At 52.9% G+C, this 20518-nt stretch overlaps 1 protein-coding gene across 2 annotated transcripts; it reads right to left on the bottom strand.

Moving 5' to 3' along the window:
• Positions 1 to 3696: 3696 nt before the first annotated feature.
• On the bottom strand, positions 3697 to 15722 carry Meis3 (Meis homeobox 3). Of its 2 annotated transcripts, none has more exons than XM_041654779.1 (14): positions 15486 to 15722; positions 15105 to 15277; positions 12787 to 12962; positions 12492 to 12651; positions 12344 to 12394; positions 11528 to 11578; positions 11223 to 11372; positions 7730 to 7841; positions 7411 to 7559; positions 5989 to 6065; positions 5762 to 5820; positions 5129 to 5212; positions 4421 to 4490; positions 3697 to 4133 (listed from the first exon to the last, which is right to left on the bottom strand). In XM_041654779.1, the coding sequence occupies exons 2-13, from the start codon at positions 15114 to 15116 to the stop codon at positions 4441 to 4443; spliced, it is 1131 nt and encodes a 376-aa protein (XP_041510713.1). In that variant the 5' UTR covers positions 15117 to 15277; positions 15486 to 15722; the 3' UTR covers positions 3697 to 4133; positions 4421 to 4440. The 2 variants fall into 2 exon arrangements, with proteins under 2 accessions (XP_041510713.1, XP_041510714.1); XM_041654780.1 differs by having other exon boundaries at positions 11223 to 11321; positions 15486 to 15721.
• Between the last annotated feature and the right edge of the window lie 4796 nt (positions 15723 to 20518).

Raw genomic sequence — 20518 nt, 5'->3', positions numbered from 1 at the left:
AGTCTTCCTTGTACCTAGGCTTGCAAGCAGCCTTCCATGCCTGGCACCTTCTCTTCCTCCACACCCTGCTTCCTGCAAAGGGCTATGGGACTTGGAAGTGGCTCCATCTTGTTCTACATCTGGATCTGTGGGCAGCAGGAGACTATATGCCACACTTGATGTAGCTTGAGCATATGAGACTTCAAAGCCTACCGCACAGTCAGGCTCTTCTTCCACACCGCCTGATAGTGAGGCTAAGCATCCACACACAAGAGTCTGTAGGGCCATACCTATTTAAACACCACAGTGAGGGGTTGTAAAGACAGTGCAGCAGCTTAGAGCACCTGGGCTCCGTTCCCAGCACCCACATGGTGCCTCACAGCTGCCTGTAATTCCAGTTCCAAGGGATTTAACATCTTCCCCATTTTTATTTCAGTGGTCACTGCATACACATGGTTCGTGAACATACATGGAGGCAAAAACATTTATATTAAAAACAATTGGTGAGGGGCTGGAGAGATGGCTCAGTAGTTAAGAGCATTGCCTGCTCTTCCAAAGGACCTGAGTTCAATTCCCAGCAACCACATGGTGGCTCACAACCATCTGTAATGAGGTCTGGTGCCCTCTTCTGGCCTTCATTATACACACAGATAGACTATTGTATACATAATAAATAAATATTAAAAAAAAATAAAAAAATAAAAACAATTGGTGAATACAGGCTGGAAGTAGTCTGAGCTGTAACCCTCTGGCATGCCCTTGGTGACCTGCCAGCCTTTGCATACCAAAGGTGTCACAATGCCAGGAAACATCGCTGCCTGTTTGAGTGTCTGGGGGACTCACTACACCCAAACCACAGCACACCATCAACGTAATGCCACATAGCCACAGGCAGAGGGCAAGGAGGAAGACTCACTGGGTGAACATGGAAAGTGCCTGGTCATCTCACCCAACTCCACACATAGAGATGTCACAGACTCCACTTGCCAACCATTCCAGTGTGTCATTAGGATACACAGACTCATGTTTCTGGATGGGAACTCACACAGGGCAAACAGCCTGGGTGGTACGTTGTATTGCATCTAACCAGGGTCACACTCACAGTGGTTCTAGTTGCATCAATCCCTCCAAATAACGGAAGGATCAGCTTGTCACCACATGCTGTCTTCAGACAGCTGACTCCCACCCTGAGAACCAAATCTGACCTCTCCACCCTCACTTTGGTTCCACTACCTGCTCCCTCCGGGCACTGCCACTCATACCTTAAGGGTGTGCTGATTTCTTCCCCCAGGAAGAGGTATTTTTAGGTGCAATTACCCTTCCACCCTGTTTTCCTCCTTCTGGGTGGCCCATCAGACCCTGCTAATTAGGGAGAATTAAGTGGGAGTCATTTCCAGTCACTGAGAAGATGGGGGTTGGTAAAGCAGCTCCACCCACCTTTCCCCTACAACTAGCTAGAGTCTATACAGAATCCCACAGTCCCCCGGCCAGCTGCTGAGACCCTTGCTGTGTCAGGCCGAGGAAGTGAGTCTCGCTGTTGGCAGAACTTAGATCCAGAGTGATGGCATTGCTGGCATGCCCCACCAAACCTGGCTCTATGTCACCTTTTTAAAATATCCAAGAATTTTGGAGTCTTGTTTTTGATTAATTTTATATTTTAGTTTTATGTGGTTATTTTGCATGTATGTGTTCTGTGATGGCTGTTTATGATTGTCAGCTTGACTATCTCTGGAATGAACTACACTCCAGAAATGAAGGGCACACTTGTGATCGGATCTTGAGGCAGGAAGACACACATTTAGTCTGGCTACACCTTCTGCTAGAAGCCTCTGTCAGGACCATGGCAGAAGAGAAGGTGGTCTGGTCTTTCTTCACTGCTTACCCTCGCCTTGTCAGCCCGTCACTGGCATTGGGTCTGCTTCGGGACACCCAGCCTCGTGGGACTGAGCAACCATTCAATTCTCAGGCTTTCCATTCACAGCTGGCTATTGCTGGGTAGCCTGTGAGTCATTCCAATAAATTCCCTTCACACACAGAGAGAGACATATACGTGTATTTATGTGTATATATATATATATATTCATTCCATAAGTTCTGTGACTCTAGATAATCTTGACTAGCACAGGTATTTTGCATGTATGTCACATATGTCTACCACATATGTGCAGCACCTATGGAGGCCAGAAGAGGGTGTCAGATTTCCCAGAACTCGAGTTACAGATTGTGGTGAGCCACCATGTAGGTACTGGGAATGGAACTCAGTTCTCTGGAAGAACGGCCAGTGCACTTAGGCGCTGAGCCATCAGTCAAACTCCTATTTTATTTTTTAATAATGTATTAAGTTATCGTGTGTGTGTTCTTACAAGTTTGAGTTGCACACTGCAAGTGTGGAGGTCAGAAGATAATTTGTGGAAGTCAGCTCTCTCCTTCTGACGTGCAGGTATCAGGGAATAAATTCAGGTTGTTAGGTTTGGTGGCAGCTCCTCCACCCACTGAGCCGGCTCACTGGCCCTTTGTTCAGTTCTAATCTCAGGGTGTTCCCACCTCTGCACCACAGGAAGCTGTAGAAGTCAAAAGACCGCCTCTCCCTGAGGGATTCCAGGCAGGGCTGCTCCCCCAGCCCCTCACTAGGGGTTCTGGACACCAATTCTAGGATTGATACTGTCCCTGCTCTAGACTCTTCCTCGTCATGAAACAGAGCAGCATAGCAGCAGTCTGGTGGACAACGACTCTTATCGTACAGCGCATCCATAGCTCTATGAACCTACTGGGCTATTTTCTGTGAGGGGCTTGAGCTTGTATGGGTTGGTGTCCACAGGGCACCTGGAACAGACCATCCACGAAGCTGGATGGAGCTGGTCACTTTCCGTAAGCAGGCGCTCAGATCTGAGCACCCTGGCTCTGCACGTAGTTTCATGGTGTCTTGGGGGCAAGTATCAGACTGGCCCTGGGGTTTGTAGGCTTCGGTGTTAGGCTCCACGCTGGCATGTCTGTGCACTGCTGAGTCTGAGGGGCTGCTGGAACTGGCCACCCATGCAGAGACTCGAAATGTTTCTAAGGTTTGTATGCTTCCTTCTGAGAACCTCTTTGGCATTTATTTCGCAGGGAGAGCTCCCACTGGTGTCATGGCAAGCATGTAGAAGTTAGGGGCTGCTTTCAAGAGCTGATTCTCTCCTTCCACTGTGTGGAGCTTGTGTATTGAAGCTGTTGTGTCTTCAGACTTGGTGGTCAGGTGATGGGACTTTAACCCCCCGAATCTTCTCAGCAGTTCTGGTCTTTATGCTCCTCTCTACAGGAAGCCGTGTGTGTGTGTGTGTGTGTGTGTGTGTGTGTGTGTGTGTTAGGGAGTAACTGGGAAGAGTATGTTCTTTCCTCCCACCATGTGGGTCCTGGGGCTCACACTCAAGTCACCAGGCTTGACTACGAGCACCTTTACCCAATGAGCTATTTTGCTGACCCCTGTGACCACTTTTAAAGTCTAGCTGTGCCTTGTATAAGAGGGCACACAGAAGCATGATGACCCCAACAAGAGTAAATACTTTGAGCCACAGAATTTGGGGGCAGTTTGTTACACAGCAGCATCTAACTGATGCGTGTGGTATTTCAGAGCAGGGATCGGGAGAAAGACCCAGTGACTGTTAGTGTTTGTGATTCTTCAGTTTCAAATTACTAAGGACTTGAAATCTTAGAGGACAAATGAGAATTTTGATTTAGATTTTTAAGACTTTATCATTAAAAAAGGAAAAGTAGAAGAATGTCAGAGAAGGGAGGTGGGGAGGCAGAGGGCAGGAGGATGGAGGAAACTCTCCTAAACGTTGGATGCAGGTGACCCTCTTTCCGTGACCACCCTTGCCAAACCCCAAACCCTTCTCTGTCCTAGATTGGGGCCCCATCCACCATCTTCTGCAGACCCTGGCCCAGTTCTCAGCTCAGGTCCTGGGCAAAGAGAAGGACAGAAGGGTGCAGGACCTGGAGGTTCTGTCTTTGCCCTTGAGAGGCCCTCAAGTGGGCTCTTGGGTCCCCAAGCCTCTGGGGGCCCCAGGGAGGTAGGCGTTGAATGGGAGAGGGAGCTTTGGAGGCAAAGTCCTGAAGCCCAAGGACCAGCAGGAACCAATTAAGTACAAGGCTGGTGGTCACAGTCCAGAGGCTGAGGCCTGTGGGAGGGAAGATAGGCCAAGTCAGGAGGTCCTGCATCGGTCCTTATGCTAGGTGAATGAGTAGATGGGTAGATGGATCCTGGATGAGTGGATGGATGGATGGATGGATGGGCAGACAGGTGATGAATGGGTAGATGGTGAGATGGATGGAGCATCTTCCCACCAAGCTTGGAAAATTCTCATTTCAGGGACCCAGACTGGGACTGCTCTAGTTGGGACCACTTCTGAAGTTTAACAAAGTTTGTTAAAGTTTGACTGCCAATCTCTAGACTTCAGACACTCACCCTCCTTTTGACCCCAACCTCTATAGGTAATGCCACTCTCCTTCTAAGTTCAGGTTCATCCCCATTGATCCTGAAAAGCAAAGAGAGGGTCAGTGAGCCTTTCTGCCCACAGATGCCCTAAGACCTCCTCTCCCCTTCTGTTACCCAGGGTCTGTCACCAGGATCAGATGAGTCAAGTGTTTAAGAAGGTTCTGAGTCAGGCGGTAGGAGCACATGGCTTTAATCCCAGCACTCGGGAGGCAGAGGCAGGCTCTCTGTGAGTTTGAGCCCACCCTGGTCTATAGAGCGAGTTCTAGGACAGCCAGTGCTACACAGAGAAACCCTGTCTCGAAAAACCAGAGAAGGAGAAGGAAGAGGAGGTAGAGTAGGAAGAAAGGAAGTGGGAGAGGAAGAGGGTGGAGGAGGAAAAAGGGGAGGTGGAGAGGAATAAGGAAGAGGAGGAAGTGGAGGAGGAGGGAAAGAAGGAAGAGGAGGAGAGGAAGAGGGGTGGAGGAGGAGAGGAAGAGGAGGTGATGATAGTTCTGGTCTTTTAAGATAAACTATTCTCGAATTCAGTTGAGCTGGAGGAACTGGAGCAGGCCTGTGGTGTTATCTTCTGCGCCCTGTGTACAGGTGAGTCATGACTTATTCATGAACTGGGTCTAGCAGCTGTGTTGTGAGAGGTGGAGCCTGGTACAGAGAGTGGTTTAGCATAGATAGGGAACTTACCTGGTGTCCTAACTGTCACTTGTGGCTGGGTCTCTGTGTAGCCTGTCATGGGCTGGCCCTCAGGGTTGAAAGATGCACCCTGCCCTAGGAAAGGGGATGGGGTATATGGTAAACCCCAGGAGGTCTACAAAAGTGTTGGCATGAAGACAAAGCTTCAGAAGGGGCTGAGGCTGAGGCCCGGAAGCTCCTCAGAGTGGGCTGGGGTACAGGCAGAGGCCCAGGGGCCCTTCAGAGAGAGTTTCAGTGAGATAGACCCCCCGGAAGTCACAAGAATAGGGTTGGAGCTGGATGGGGAGATAAATGCCTTTAACCACAGCATTTGAGAGGCAGAGGCAGGCAGATCTTTGTGCATTCAAGGCTGGCCTGGTCTAAGAGTGAGTTCCAGGCCAGCTAGAGTTCCACAGTGAGACCCAGTCTCAGAAATAAAATAAAAAGTTGCCAATACTTATAGAAAAGAGCCCCAGGAGTCTAGAGAACGGAGTTGGGGCTCAGGTGGAATTACAGAAGCACCAAGAGGGGACCAAGGGTACAAGATGCGTTTCGGGAAGCCTTCAAAGATGTTAGAGCACAGACTGAGGCACAATAGGTCTGGTCCCACCTGGGATTGGAGGAACTTCCTGCCCTTTGGTGTACCTGTGCGGTTGGACTGGTCAATCATGGGTTGCACGATCCGTCTCCGGGCATTAATAAACCTGGGAAGTGTCAGGGGCAAGAAAAAAGTGCGAGTAAGTATCCGTGGGGTCAGATAGTCAGTCACCAGAAGAAGGGACAGCAGAGGCAATCCGCATCTGGGCTGTGGAGCTCAAGGCGCGGGAAATGGAGTTTCAGGACCACGGACAGCTCCCCGCCCAGCCACTCACCAGTTGTTCACCTGCAGGATGGTGAGCCCCGTGTCCTGGGCCAGCTGTTTCTTTTGCTCTTCTGAGGGGTACGGGTGCTGCAGTCACCAACAAGAGTCATTCTGCCTGCCCCACTGCTGTCGGCTCCCTAAGGTCTAGCTTTGGTGCATCTGGTCCCCAAGGCAGGAGGAGGGTAGAAGAGCCACTCTCCCTCCCTGGTCAAGGAGGCCAAGCCCCAACCAAGTCTTGGCGATTTATTCCCATCCCCACCTTTCACAGCAATGAGAGGCAATTTGGCAGGAGGGGACTCACAGGCAGAGGTGGCAAACAGTCCCACCCACCCGGTCCTGCTCAAGGCGTCCCACGGAGTCCCTCCTCGCCTTCTCCCCCTTCCACTATATAGTCTCAGCTGTACCTTCCACCCTCAGGTGGTTTCTTTTTCTCTCTTTTTTTTTTCTTCTTTCTTTTTTGGTTTTTCGAGACAGGGTTTCTCTGTGGCTTTGGAGCCTGTCCTGGAACTAGCTCTGTAGACCAGGCTGGTCTCGAACTCACAGAGATCCACCTGCCTATGCCTCCCGAGTGCCGGGATTAAAGACGTGCCCCACCGTTGCCAGGCTAAAACTCACCTTATCGCTGAGGATGACCTTGCCTCCCAAGTGCTGGGGTTACAGGTGTGGCTCACCACTTCCTGTTTATGCAGCACCGGGTGGAATCCAAGACTTTCTCATTCTAGGCCAGCAACCCACCCAGTTTAACTACAGCTCAACACCCCCCTTTAAAATTGCAATTATATTTTCATTCTGTGTGTGTGTGTGCATGCATGTGGGGATCAGAGGACAACTGTGGGAGCCGGTCCTCTCCTTTCACCAAATGCGTTTCAGGGACCAAACTTAGGCTCTGCAGTCCACTGAACTACCTCACCAGACAAACTCGTGTGTGGTTTGAACAGGGAGTAATCCTACCTAGCCCAGGTGGTCTTCAAACTCAGAATCCTCCTGCCTCAGCCTCCTGAGGCTGGGATTGCAGGCTGAGCCGCCATTTCCCATTCTAAGTTTCCATTTTTCTGTGTCCCTCTTCTTCCGTCCTCAGACCATCCATTCCATCACTACCTTCCTCCCACCAGGCCCTACCCATATCTGTTTTTAGCCTCTCCCTGTCTGCTTATCGGTCTCCATCCACAAGGCAGTATGGTGGATGGAGTTAAGGCTAGACTGCTTGCACTTGAACCTGTGTCTGGCTGAGTGACCTCAGCAACAGGACATCCTCATGGAGTATCCTGCGGTGGGTGGTGGGTAGATGATTGATGGGTAGTTGCGTAGATGGATGGCGAGGAGGGACTTCTGGGAAGGTTCACCTCTGGGTGGCTCTTGGTTGGGGCTTAGCTTCTGGGATAGTGACTTCCCTCTCTCCATGCCTGCTTCCACCCAGTCTGAAGGCTCTCACCGAGAGATGCTGGAACAACCAGGCCCTCATGATGTTGGTGGCCACTTTGGGGAAGATTCCCCTCTTCTTATTCCGTCGACGTTCCAGGTCCAGCTCCTCATCCTCGCCTGCAGAACTCGGAGAGGCCACGCTGGTGTCCAGCCCATCTCCTGGGGAGGGGGTTATGCCCAGTTGATGGTGGGAAGCAACAGTGGACTGCGGTACCCTCACCCAAGACACCAGGCTGCAGCCGTTTCCCTGGAAGTCCTATAGGAAGTCTAACCTTAATCCTCAGAGACACTCCCAAACTTCCTCTGTCTTAGACTCCTAAGTTCCTCACCTTGGTCACTTGAGTTGTCCCCACTCTGGGAGGCCAGGCCTCCACTGGATGGACCTGGGGTCCCCAAATGTACAGACCCACTGTCCTCATGGTCTCTGATCCATGTATTGTTCTGGGAAACAAGAACAGGATGTCAGTGAGAAAGCCCAGGGAGGCCAGTCCCTATAGGTCACACCTGTCCCTTCCTGACTGTGATCTAAGGTGAGTCACTTCGCCTTTCTGTGCCATTTTCAGCTGGGAGATGGAAGACAATAGTAGCCCTGTCGTTGGTGCAAGAAGTGTGTGATGAGCTCACTTGTGTGAAGGTGTACCATGACTGTCAGGTGAGCTCACTTGTGTGAAGGTGTACCATGACTGTCGTCAGGTGAGCTCACTTGTGTGAAGGTGTACCATGACTGTCAGGTGAGCTCACTTGTGTGAAGGTGTACCATGACTGTCAGACAGGCTAGCACAATCTACAGCACACCCATGTCTGATACCCTCAAGACCAGAGATACTTGAGATTTCAGACCTCACACTGAAAGCCAGGCATGGTGATGCCCATTAGACCCAGTGTTCAGCGGGCTGAGGTAGGATTGTCATGAATCCCAAGGTAGCCTAGCTTACAGGGTCGGACCCTGCCTCGAAAGATCAATAAATGAAGTGAACAAAACAAACAAGCTTTCTCATTCTGAGCCAGGATACTGGGGGAGTGAGTTTCCTATTTACCCCCAGCAGGAGCAGGGTTCTGCCTTAGCACCAACCCCATTAACATGCCCGGCAAATCACATGAATATTAACTAAGTGGAAAAATACAGGCTATAAATAGCCGCTCATTAGTTCAGGTTGGATTTTTTTTGGCAAGGAATTTGCACTAAACTTGTGAAGAAAAATTCTTGTTTCCAAATGTGTTGTGTTTTGCTCAGTGCTGGGAACAGATCACGAAGTATCCTGCATCCTAGGCAGGGGCTCTACCACTGATCCCCACACCAGCCCCTCACTGGGGGATTCTAGGCAGGGGCTCTACCACTGAGCCACACCTCCAGCCCCTCATTGGGGGATTCTAGGCAGGGGCTCTATTTCTGAACCATGCCCCCAGTTTGCTTTCAGAACTTCATATAAGGGGGTGCAGGTACTATTTTTGTGGGCCTTTTTTTCCTTTGAGATGGTGTCTGTCTGTAGATCAATCTGGCCTGAAAACTCACTGTGTAGTTCAAGATGGCCTCAAGCTCACAGTGCTAGTCCTGCCCCAGTCCTCAGTTTTCTGGACTTACAGGCCTATGCCACCATGCCATGCTTTGTCCTGAAACTTTCGTTTATGATATAACGGAACATAAACTGAGTCTGAGTGCTGTTCCTCCAGACTTCCCAGGTGGCAGCACTGCCAACAGACAGGGTGTCACTGTGTGTGGCTGTCCTGGGGTACTGTAGGGGTGACTGTGGTGGCCAGTATCAGGCTCATATGGCCAAAACTGATTGTGGTGATTACAGCCATTTTTCCCTCTAGTTTGTGACACAATTCGAGAGTTGTGTTGTCTGTTTTTAAAAATACTTTCATCTATGTATTTAGTTGTATGGGCATAAGTGTGCCGTAGCATGTGTGTGGAGGTCAGAGGGCAACTAGAAGGGGTTCGTTCTTTCCCTCCATCATATGGGTCAGGGGGCTCAAACCCAGGTTGTCAGGCTTAGCATCAAGAGGCATTGCTCACTGAGCCTTCTCACCGGTCAATAGATTGCCTTCCAGGCTGTGGGTGTGGCTAGTGTGGATATGCACGTGTGTGTGTGTGACTCTGTGGGGACATCTGTGTGTGTGTGTGTGTGTCTGTGTGACTCTGTGGGGACATCTCTGTGTGTGTGTGTGTGTGTGAGACTCTGTGGGGACATCTGTGTGTGTGTGTGTGTGTGACTCTGGGGGGACATCTGTGTGTGTGTGTGTGACTCTGTGGGGACATCTGTGTGTGTGTGTGTGTGTGTGACTCTGTGAGGACATCTGTGTGTGTGTGTGTGTGTGACTCTGTGGGGACATCTGTGTGTGTGTGTGTGTGTGTGTGTGACTCTGTGGGGACATCTGTGTGTGTGTGTGTGACTCTGTGGGGACATCTGTGTGTGTGTGTGACTCTGTGGGGACATCTGTGTGTGTGTGTGACTCTGTGGGGACATCTGTGTGTGTGTGTGTGTGTGTGACTCTGTGGGGACATCTGTGTGTGTGTGTGTGACTCTGTGGGGACATCTATGTGTGTGTGTGACTCTGTGGGGACATCTGTGTGTGTGTGTGACTCTGTGGGGACATCTGTGTGTGTGTGTGTGACTCTGTGGGGACATCTGTGTGTGTGTGTGTGCGTATGTGTGTGTGACTCTGTGGGGACATCTGTGTGTGTGACTGTGGGGACATCTGTGTGTGTGTGTGTGACTCTGTGGGGACATCTGTGTATGTGTGTGTGTGTGTGTGTGTGTGAGATCTGTCCTTCGAGCATACAGAGACGTGTAAAAGTCTGAGCAGGGACCTCCCTGGGAGTGATACCCAGTCCTCTCATGCAAGTTTCCCTGAGCACATTCATGTGGCAAGTCTGGGGTCAAAGAGGCTGTATGTGTGTGCATGTGTGAACTTGTGTATATATCTGTATGTGTGCACATGTGTGTTGAAGGTCTGGAGTCTTGCTTAAGTTCTCTCTACCTTATGTACTAAGACAGGGTCTCTTGATAAACCCAGTGCTCACCCAGACAGTTAGTTTAGTCTGCCAGCTTGCTCCGTGTACCTGCCTCTGCCTTCCAAGTGCTGGGATTGTGAGTCAGGCTATCAGCCTCACCCAGCATCCTCGTGGGTGCTCTGGATCCAGACCCAAGTCCCTAGGCTTGCACTGTGAGCACTTTACTTACTGAATTGAGGGTTCATGAGACTCTCCTGTGTGGTAGTGTGTGGGTGTACCCCAGGCTCTGGAGTTGGGTTGTGCCGTTGCTGGATGTGTTGAGAGCATGTGGGTGTGGCCGTCGCATGATTTTTCCAGTTGAGGTGACTTGGGATCCACACAGCTACTACATATGTAACTGTTGTCTGGTGTTCTGAGCCAATGGCTCTTTATTTACCTATATTTTTAAGTCTACACAGACGAATATGAGGCCATGGGGTTGGCTCCTGGGCAACAAGGCACGTGTGCATATGCCTGCAGCCCCGATCGTTAAGTGATCAGTCTGTGTCCAAGTGTGACCAGATCTGAGTTTGTCCAGCAGTGCCTAGAGCTGTTTGGTTGGCTCCATCGGAAGTAGCCGTGTGGCGGTGTGTGAATGACTGTCGGGTCTGTGCTACTATCTCGTGGTTGGGACTTGTTTCAGGAGGCTAAGTAGGACTGTCTGTGCCTGTGCTGTGATCCAGCTGCATCTGTGTGTTGTTGTGACATGGGAGTGTGAGTGTGATGCACACTCCATGGCAGACACTACCGAGGTGTCTGTGCCTTCCTGCTGTGTCCATGCCCACCTGTGGTTGCCAGGAAGTGCCTGGTGGCCTGCTGATGCCCACCTGGTCTGGGAGACTGGGGCAGGAGGGCGCGTAGTCCTCAAGGTCCTCCCTGCAGCCACCATCCCGATCCTCGATCACCAGGTCTATGGGCATCTTCCCCTTGAGGCAGGTGATGTAGCGATGACAGAAGTTGTCGCACAGGTCGTGGACCTGGGAGGGCAGCGGGGTACTGGGGGGGGCCACCCGGGGGAGCTAGGGCTGGGGTGAGCAGCGTGAGGGAACATTCTGCTTCCACTCCAGTGGGGAGTAGGGGGAGGGGGTTAACAGGGAAAGGGGTAAGGCAGGTGCAAGTGAGACACCCTCACCTTCTCCAGCTCCAGCAGGTGGAACCGGAGTACCTGGATGGCCTGGACCATCTGCAAACAGAGGAGGAAGAAAGAAGAGCAGCTAGGTGTGGAGGCACACACATGGGATCCCGGCATCTGGAGGGGCTGAGGCAGGAGAATTGCCAACAAGGCACAAGGACAAGGCAAGTCTGAGCTACATAGTGGGTTCCTGATCAATAGGTGAGACACTGTCTCAAAAAAAAAAAAAAAAGACAGAAATATCCTTGAGACAACAGCAAGAAAAGGATAGGGACAGAGGCGCAGAGAGCACCAACTGTGCCGAAGGAGACAAAGTCAGGTGTAGTGGCTCAACATTAGGAAGAGTTTGGCTGAGGTAGAAAGAGAAGCGACAGGGAGAGAGCCCATCACTATGGAGCTGACCAGCCCTCTGCTCTGTTCCCACCTCCACCTTGTGAACTACACGTCCTAGAGCCCTTTGCCCGAGGATGTACTGGGGTGCCGAGAAAGTATATTTCTCACTAGCTCTCCTTCTCCCGTTTCTCCCCTGCACTTTATGGATAGAAGCGTCGGGAGGTAGCACCACTTGCCCTGGCTCCCTGGTTCATGGATCTAGAGTTGCAGAGCCAGGATTCAAGCTCTGACCACCGGGAGTTCTCACACTGGGTAGCACTCCTGGGTTTGGGAATGTGGGTCAGTGGTTTCCTGTCCTCTCCCCTCAGTAAACCCCAGGAACACACAGGCGGGGAAGGAGGGGGATGGAGGACTGGCTACTGAGGGCACTTGAGGTACGCGGGGTGCGCGAGGTGGCAAGGGGGGGGAAGACCTGGGCCTCACCAGGTTGTCCAGCTCCGGGTTGGAAGAGAACAGCGGCCTCTCGGAGCGGATCTGGGAGGGAGAAGAGAGGCCAGGCAAGGCGGTCTGCCTCCCGCCCACCCTTCCCTTCCTACTGCCTCCCCTGGTGCCTCATTCTGGGGCTGCCCACCTGCTTAGCAAAGGCAGCAATGTCCTCATTGAAGGAATCAGAGGAGCAGACGTCGCCACCTGGGGATGAGCCCAGTCCAGCCGAGGCCCCATCGCGGGGCGAGCATGTGGCCAGCTCGCACTTCTCAAAGACCAGGGCCAAGAGAGGGAAGAGGGGGTGTCTGGGGGGGGACAGAAAAGTGAGCATGCATGAGGGGAAGTATAGAGTGATCGGAGATAGAAACAAAGAGAGAAACAGACCCCAAGAGACACAAAGGACACTGGGCAGCCCCTGCCCTGTCCCTAGACTCACTCACCCATAGATGTCATCCTTCTCTCTCTTCAAGCTGTCGCTGTCCAAGCCTGGGGCTTGGGGCTGGGGAGGTCGTTGTGGGCCATACGGCCCAGGGGCTCGGGGTACTGAAGGTGCTGCCTCTGAGAAGCTGGCCAGGGTGTGCTCTGAAATGCCGGGGTAGTGGCGCAGCTCATCATACTAAGGGAGAAGGAACAAACTGGGGGGCCGCATCCTCAGGGCTCAGCCTCCTTACCCCAGACCACACAAGGAGCACTCCGGTCTCCAAGGGTCCCAGCTGCTGTCCTCTTAAGTTCCAAGTGTCTCACAGAACTGTCCAAGTGGGTATGAGAATCCACTCAGGACCCAAAAGAAGGGACCCAAAAGAAGGCACCCAGGTCAAGAGATGTCTAGGAAGGAACTGATGGCTGGTAACCCCAGGAGAGAAAAGAGCAAAGAGGTGTAGAGCCAGAGCTGTAGGGGGAGTCAACCAGGGAGGGAGAGCATGAGGGGAGGACAGGGCCTGACAGGAGGCATAACCCAGAAAATTTACAAAATTCACCTGCATATGTGCAGTCTTTTCTGGTCATTTCACAAATGTGACAGTACACTTTCATTTATGGAGTACTGGGCTCCATTGCCTGCTGCATCCTAGGCAGGGGCTCTACCACTGAGCCACACCCCAGCCCCTCACTGGGGGATTCTAGGCAGGGGCTCTACCACTGAGCCACACCCCAGCCCCTCACTGGGGGATTCTAGGCAGGGGCTCTACCACTGAGCCACACCCCAGCCCCTCACTGGGGGATTCTAGGCAGGGGCTCTATCACAGAGCCACACCCCAGCCCCTCACTGGGGGATTCTAGGCAGGGGCTCTACCACTGAGCCACACCCCAGCCCCTCACTGGGGGATTCTAGGCAGGGGCTCTACCACAGAGCCACACCTCAGCCCCTCACTGGGGGATTCTAGGCAGGGGCTCTACCACTGAGCCACACCCCCAGCCCCTCACTGGGGGATTCTAGGCAGGGGCTCTACCACAGAGCCACACCTCAGCCCCTCACTGGGGGATTCTAGGCAGGGGCTCTACCATTGAGCTACACCCTCAGCCCCTCACTGGGGGATTCTAGGCAGGTGCTCTACCACAGAGCCACTCTCCCAGCCCCTCACTGGGGGATTCTAGGCAGGGGCTCTACCACTGAGCCACACCCCCAGCCCCTCACTGAGGGAGTCTAGGCCAGTGCTCTCCCAGGCTTGTTTGTTTTTGAGATAGTGTCTTACTTTGTAGCCCATGCTGGCCTGGAACTCAGAGGAATCCTCCTGCTTTAGCCTTTGGAGTGCTGAGATTACAGATGTGAGTCATCACACAGCTAACTACACACCTCAGAATGTCTTGACAACTTATCACAACCAACATGTAAATCTACCATACCAATATGTACACACAGTTGGTACACACTCATGAGACATACGTGCGCATATACGCTATAGGGTATGTCCTCCACAGCATGCAGGCTTAGAGCACCACGCCTCCAGTTGCCAGAAATAACCCTATACACACAGACAGACAGACAGACACACCAAGTAGGAATTGAATGAATAGGAAATGGAAGCAGTTGGCACAGTCTGACAAGAGCCAATAAATACTTTTGGGGGAAGGGCAACCCCATTCCACCATGCAAACAGTTCCAACCAGAAATAAGTATGAGTATGGGGGCTAGAATTCTGGATTCTCTTGTCACAGAATCACCAGTGGGGCAGCAGGACCTTTGATCTCCAGGTCAAAGATTGTCCTAAGTAGTGGAGAGACCCGGGCTCCAAGAGGCGAAAGGCTGGCTGGTATGAGGTCCTGTGTGCTCCAACCAACCTGGGTGCACGGGACCACCTGTGTGGCCCTCACTCCTCTTTTGCTTCCTGGTGAACTTCTCTAGCGCCCTGAAGTGAATTCACCTGCTCCCTGTTGCTCATCAAGAACCCAGAAGATGGGGTCCTCACCTCCTGCCAGGTCCATCTCCAACCCTCCCTTGCCCTCCGGGCTCCAGTCTCTCCCCTCTCTAGGACCAAAGGAGAGTCCCTTGTCTAGTAGCCCAGTAAGATGTCCCACCCCTAACCCTAAGGTGGGTCGGAGACAACGGAAGCCTTGGGGAAGGCAGAGGGAAAAGGATGGAGTGGAGGGAGTCGGGGTGGAGAAGACCCAAGAGACAGAGAGTCGGGGTGGGGGGGTCAGTGACGGGGAGAGAGAGCAACAGAGAGGATTAGAAGGAGGGGCAGAAAGGACTCTGAGGGGGCAAAAAGGGACATTTAGGGGTAGAGAGGGGCTTGGGGGCAGGACGGGCGCGGCCACCTACCCTCCGGGCCATGGGCCGGCGCCGCCTGTTCTGGACTCGGGCGGTCACGGCCGGGGGTTCATCGCGGCCGGAGGTCCCCGAGGTCCCCACCGGGTACCGGGGTCTCCGAGCTGCCGAGACCCGCTGATCGCGGCCGAGGACGGCGGCGGCTCCTCCGCTCGCGCGGGCCGGGCCTGTGTCACATCCGGAAGTTCACGCGGAGCCGCTTAACCCGCTGTCCGCCGGAGCTGGGCCTCCTCCCGAGCGTCCCCTCCCCTGTCTTGTCCCTCCCTTCTCCTTTGAGTTCCCTCCTACCTCTCCTCCCCTGCTCCCCCTTTTCTTCCCCTGTGGTGCTCCCTCTCTTCTCTCCCCCTTTTGGGTTCCAGGCCTCCCCCAACCCACCTTGGCCGTGGCCTTTGTATGTCAGATTCGCGGGGTCCTGCGTCTGGAGCTTCCCCGGGTCCCCACCCTCCCTTCCTCTAGGTCCTCTCTGCTCCTCCTTGCTCTCTCCCTGCCTGGCCGCCAGGGGTCTGCTGTAGCTTTCTGCCCCTCCTTCTCCCTTGTCATCCTCGGTCTGTCTCCGTCTGTGAGACAGGATTCGAGCAAATGAGGTTCAGGGAAGAACTAAACTTAGATTTTAGTTTGTCTTTTTGCTCTGGTTCAGTCCCTTGCCTCTCCTGGGGCGACAAGGGTGCTGTCGGCGGAGGCACCAGTGTGTGTCTCTGTGCCCCGAAGTGGCAAAGAATTGGGTTGATGGAGCATCCCTCAGGGACAAGTGTTACCGTCCTTCTGAACACTGCCCTCAGGAAGGTCCTTATCCTAAATGAAGCCCCCTCAGCTGCTGCTCTCAGGGAATGGGTAGAACCTCCAAGCCTGTGTGTGTGTGTGTGTGTGTGTGTGTGTGTGTGTGTGTGTGTGGTGGGGTGTGAATCGTGGGTCTGGCCCCTAATGAGCTGCTATCCGAACTGCAAGACAAGCTTTGAGTGGGGTTCTGCTGACAAAAAGTAATCGTGCCAGCGCTGTGTGGCAGGAGGCTCACAGGCTGGATACAAGGCTGGCTGTGTAAGAAGATTCTTTCTCCAAAACCAGAGTTCAGAAAGAGGCGGATGGGGGTTGGGGGGAGGAAGAGGAGGAAAGGGAAGAAAGGGAGGCAGGAACCTGAAAAAAGAGGCGTGGGGACTGAATCCCAGAGAGAGGTGGCCCAGAGAGTAGAGGCAGCTGAGGGCCTCTTCCCTCGCAGTAGGTGGTGTGAACCCTGCTGGGCTGACTGGAGGTACAGTTTATCACTCCCATAAACAGCCCAGGCACTCCTTCATCTTCTCTGTTGGAAATAAAACAAAAGCAGGGCAGGGGTGACAGGTGGGCTGGGCCTGAGGCTCGAGGAGGGATTGTATGACGAGGGATGGGGGACTGGGATGGAGAGAGGATGGCAGGCTGTGGAGGGAGGACCAACAGGGACAGGTCTTTGGTTCTTCTCCAGGGCACAGTTTCTTAGCCTCCCAGAGTCTCTGCTCACCCCTCTCCTGACTGCTCTCTGTCACCCCAGACACCCCCAGACCCTGATGAATGCCTGTGTTCTGGAGTTCAGACCTTCCTCAAAGATGCCTTTTTCTTTCTGCAACAAGCCAGGGCTTCTGGTTTCGGGGAATTTTGCCTGAGTGTGGGCTTTTCACAACCAATGGGGTCCCCCCTTCAGCTTTCCCCACTTTAGCCCTTTAAGGCTGTGACCGGGGGAAGGGGTCTTGTCACACATACCCACCCCTGACATAGGTATGGTGGGTAGAAAATTAAATAACTTTCAATTAAATGTGTAAATTTATCCCCTCTGCTCTGCTCTCGCCATGACGTTCCCCTCCCCTACTATCCTTAGTGGGGATTCATGGAGTAGTACCCAGCGGCCAGGGCCACAGCTGTGATCTGTGTCTTGGTGGGATCACTTTTGTCCTCATGGGAGCTGATTTTGGGTGGGGATGATGATGACAGGGCGTCACGTTACAAAGACTAACCTTTAGCTCGACACAGTGGAGGATGATCTTGAGACATAATCCTCCTGCCTCAGACTCTTTGAGGTCACAAGCAGGAAATATCACATTTGGCTTGATTCTTCTGTTTCCCATCCCCACCTCCATCTTTTGAGACAAGGTCTTTGGAGTTCAAGCTGTCCTCAAAGCCGTGATCTTCCTGCCTCAGCTTCCCAAATGCTGAGGTGACCAGCATGCATTGCTATGCCTGGTTCAGAAGCTGAGCCTGAGCCAAGGTGAAGCCTCACTCAGTCCAAGGTGGAGGGAGGGAAGGAGTGGACAGAAAATGGCAGGGAGGGGGTGGGTGACAGAAATAAGAGGGTGTGAGCCCACAGAAACTCCAGAGCCGGCTGCTGTTACTCTGCGTACAGAGGGATCGCTCAGCTCTGAGCAAAAAGCAGCGGCTGGGGCTCGTGGGTATAAATCTTTTTAATTAATGAAAGGGACTAGATGTTTGGAAAAGAAAGAATGAGGGTGTCTGGGTGATAAATTGATGGGAGAGGTGGGTGGGTGGGTGGGTGCGGGAAGAACGCTCACACGCCCCCAGTCTGTCTAACACACACGTGTGCAAGCACACACATGCACACCTGTCCTCCCCTGAGCTCTGGCCAACTTATGGCTGCCTCCCTACCATGAGGTTGGGACCCTGTCTCTGGGCCAGGCTCATCTGGTAGCAGCCAGTGTTGTGTGGCTGTTATCCCCTCTGGGAGAGTAGTGTCTGGACAAGTGAGCACGCATCTGGATGGAGCTCAGGATCTGTGCTGGCCTCTGCTTGGGACTGTGTGATTCCACTTCACCCGGGGAAGTCCCACACAGCATCCATTGCCAGCCCTCACCGGGTGCATGGGACTTCGCAGATCTTCCCAGCTCAGCCTCCCCCACCTGGGCTGTGACTATGGAGCAACCATAACCCCCAAGGATCCTCGGGGGATCCTAGCTCTCTCTCTCTGTCTGTCTCTCTCGGTCTCTATCTCTCCCTGTGTGTGTCTCTCCCTCTATCTCTGAGATCCGCCATCTGCCTCTCTGATTCTTTCCACACTCCATGTCCTCCCGGCCTGGCCTGGCTGCAGCAGAAGGAACCATTTATCTCAGGAGCCCTCCTCGGTACAGGCCCGCCCATCCATCACAGCAACGGTGACTGGGGCAGCTCCTTTGTCACCTGCAGCCTGCTGGCCTCCCCTCCCGCCCCACCAAGCAATCATTCCATTAGCCATGGCTGTGCAGTCCCAGGGAACACTGCTTGACCCCCGGGGAGAGGGGCAGGAGGCTGCGGCTGTCTGCCCCAGGCGCCCATCCCCACCCCCACCCTTTTCAACTCTATTTTCCCCTGGCCCCCCTTCTTAGTCTCCTCCCTCTGCCAGCTGAGATTCTCTCCCTTGGTCTCAGGGCTCAATGTCCTCCTTTCTCTTCCCCCTCCTCTTCCCTCCTCCCCTTCCTCCTCTTCCTCTTCCTTCATTTTCCATCCTCTTCCTTCCTCTTCCTCCCTCTTCTCTGTGCCCCTGTGACCACCTAGCCCTGTACCCCCCTCACCGTCTCAGCCTCTTTTTTCTTTCCGAGTCTCATCACTCTGCCTGAGAGGTCTGTCCTCTTCTGACTTTAACTTCCACTCCCATCTGTCGTCTTCCACCCCCCCCCCATCCCACAGGGGGCACAGAGGGAAGGGAGAGAGAGCAGGGGAGGGGACAGGAGGGAGGTGGGGTCAGGACAATGCGTGAGGCACTTGGAGATGATCTGAGGACTGATGTGCCTTGGACCTGGGAGCCCATCCTGTTCCTCCTACCTTCTCTGAAGTCCTCCCCGAGTCTGACTGCAATCCTCAGGGGATGAGGAGGCTTCTTGGAGAGACCAGAGCTGGGGGGATGGTAGTTGCCATGAGGATGTCTAATCCTCTGAGAGTGGTGTGTGGGGCTGGCACCAGACCCCAACAGTGGTGCCTCTCCTTTCCCATACCCATAGTTCCATGGGAAGGAGGACTGGGAAGTCCTCTCTATTCTGCAAGGCAGCCATGATGGAGGCCCTCCATGAACCCCCACGGACCCCAGGGCAACTGTTATGAAGCATCACCCCTGTCACTGCCCCAGAGAGGTGTCATGTGGCACCTCAGTGTCCTCTTCCTCTGGTGGGGAACTTGGAGAACATTTCACACACTCCCCAAGAGGGCTCCAGCAGAATGGAGACTCTGTGGCCCACACAGATGCCTGTTCGCCAACATGACCTTTAACCCTTCCTTTCCCTTCCTTAATGTTCCTGCCAGGTCCCATGGGCTTCCATCCTTGCCTCAGGCTGGCCTGTGGTGAGCTCAGCTGATGACAGTGACCAGATGCTGAGAAGAGAGGAGACAGGAAGACAGACACCCTGTCTTGCGATGGCTCACTGGAGGTGCCGACTCAGCAGTGCCTGGGTACCTAGCTGGTGGCTAAATGCCAGCCTCGAGGTGCTGGCATGAAAATGAGGTGAATATTTAAGTCAGTCGACCAGTTAAAACAGAGTGGTTGTGTGGACGGTGTCCAAGACGTTGAAGGCCATAATAGAAAGAGACAGATGGTCTAGGAAATTTACTCCATGAAAAATGAACTTGCTGTGAAACCCGCAGACCTGAGTTCAGATCCCCAGCTTTCCAGTATTTTATTATCTAGTGTATGTGTGTGCGTGTGTAAGTAACTAATGGCTTCTGGTGGAGAGGAAGAGACAGACAGACACAGAGAGACAGAAATAGACAGCACTAGAGACAGAGAGCTTGTCACATTTCTTCAACGAGGGGGCCCCTGAGAGGCCATCTGTGCTCCAGGAGACAGGAAGCGTTGAATGGGGGTGGAAAAAAAGAACACATGAATTTGGGAGGGAAGAGCAGTGGGAAAGACGGAGGAGGAATTGGATAGAAAGTGGGAGGTGAACTCGGCCCTTTTTAATAAATAAATAAATAAATAAAGTTTTTAAGGCCAGCCTAGTCTACAGAGTGAGTTCCAGGTCAGCTAGGGATACACAGAGAAACCCTGTCTTGAAAAATCAGTAAATAGATAGATGATAGATAGATAGATAGATAGATAGATAGATAGATAGACAGAGAAAGAGCTTCGAGGATGGAGATTTGGATCTGTGGTTAAGAGCACTTGTTGCCCTTGCAGAGGTCCTGGGTTCGATTCTTAGCACCCACACAGTGGCTCCCAACTATCTGTAACCCCAGTTCCTGGGATCCAGTGCTTTGACCTTCAAGGGCATCAGCATGCACATGGTGCACATACATACATGCAGACAGAACATTCATTCATACACATACAATAATTAAATAAATCTAAACAATTTTTTTTTTCAAGACAGAGTTTCTCTGTAGTTTTGGAGCCTGTCCTAGAATTAGCTCTTGTAGACCAGGCTGGCCTCTAACTCATAGAGATCTGTCTGCCTCTGTCTCCTGAG

This window comes from Microtus oregoni, unplaced genomic scaffold (assembly GCF_018167655.1).
Source record: "Microtus oregoni isolate MIOR12 unplaced genomic scaffold, Mior012 000006F_ref0000085, whole genome shotgun sequence".
Classification (NCBI taxonomy): domain Eukaryota; kingdom Metazoa; phylum Chordata; class Mammalia; order Rodentia; family Cricetidae; genus Microtus; species Microtus oregoni.
Note: the sequence above shows the minus strand (reverse complement) of the source record. Positions and strands in the feature narration are given on the sequence as shown.

Coding starts and splice junctions, on each gene's coding strand:
- Meis3 (XM_041654779.1), bottom strand. Junction 12,395..12,491: donor TTGCTGCCTTTGCTAAGCAG/GTGGGCAGCCCC, acceptor TCTCCCTCCCAG/ATCCGCTCCGAGAGGCCGCT. Junction 11,579..12,343: donor ACCCGGAGCTGGACAACCTG/GTGAGGCCCAGG, acceptor CTCTGTTTGCAG/ATGGTCCAGGCCATCCAGGT.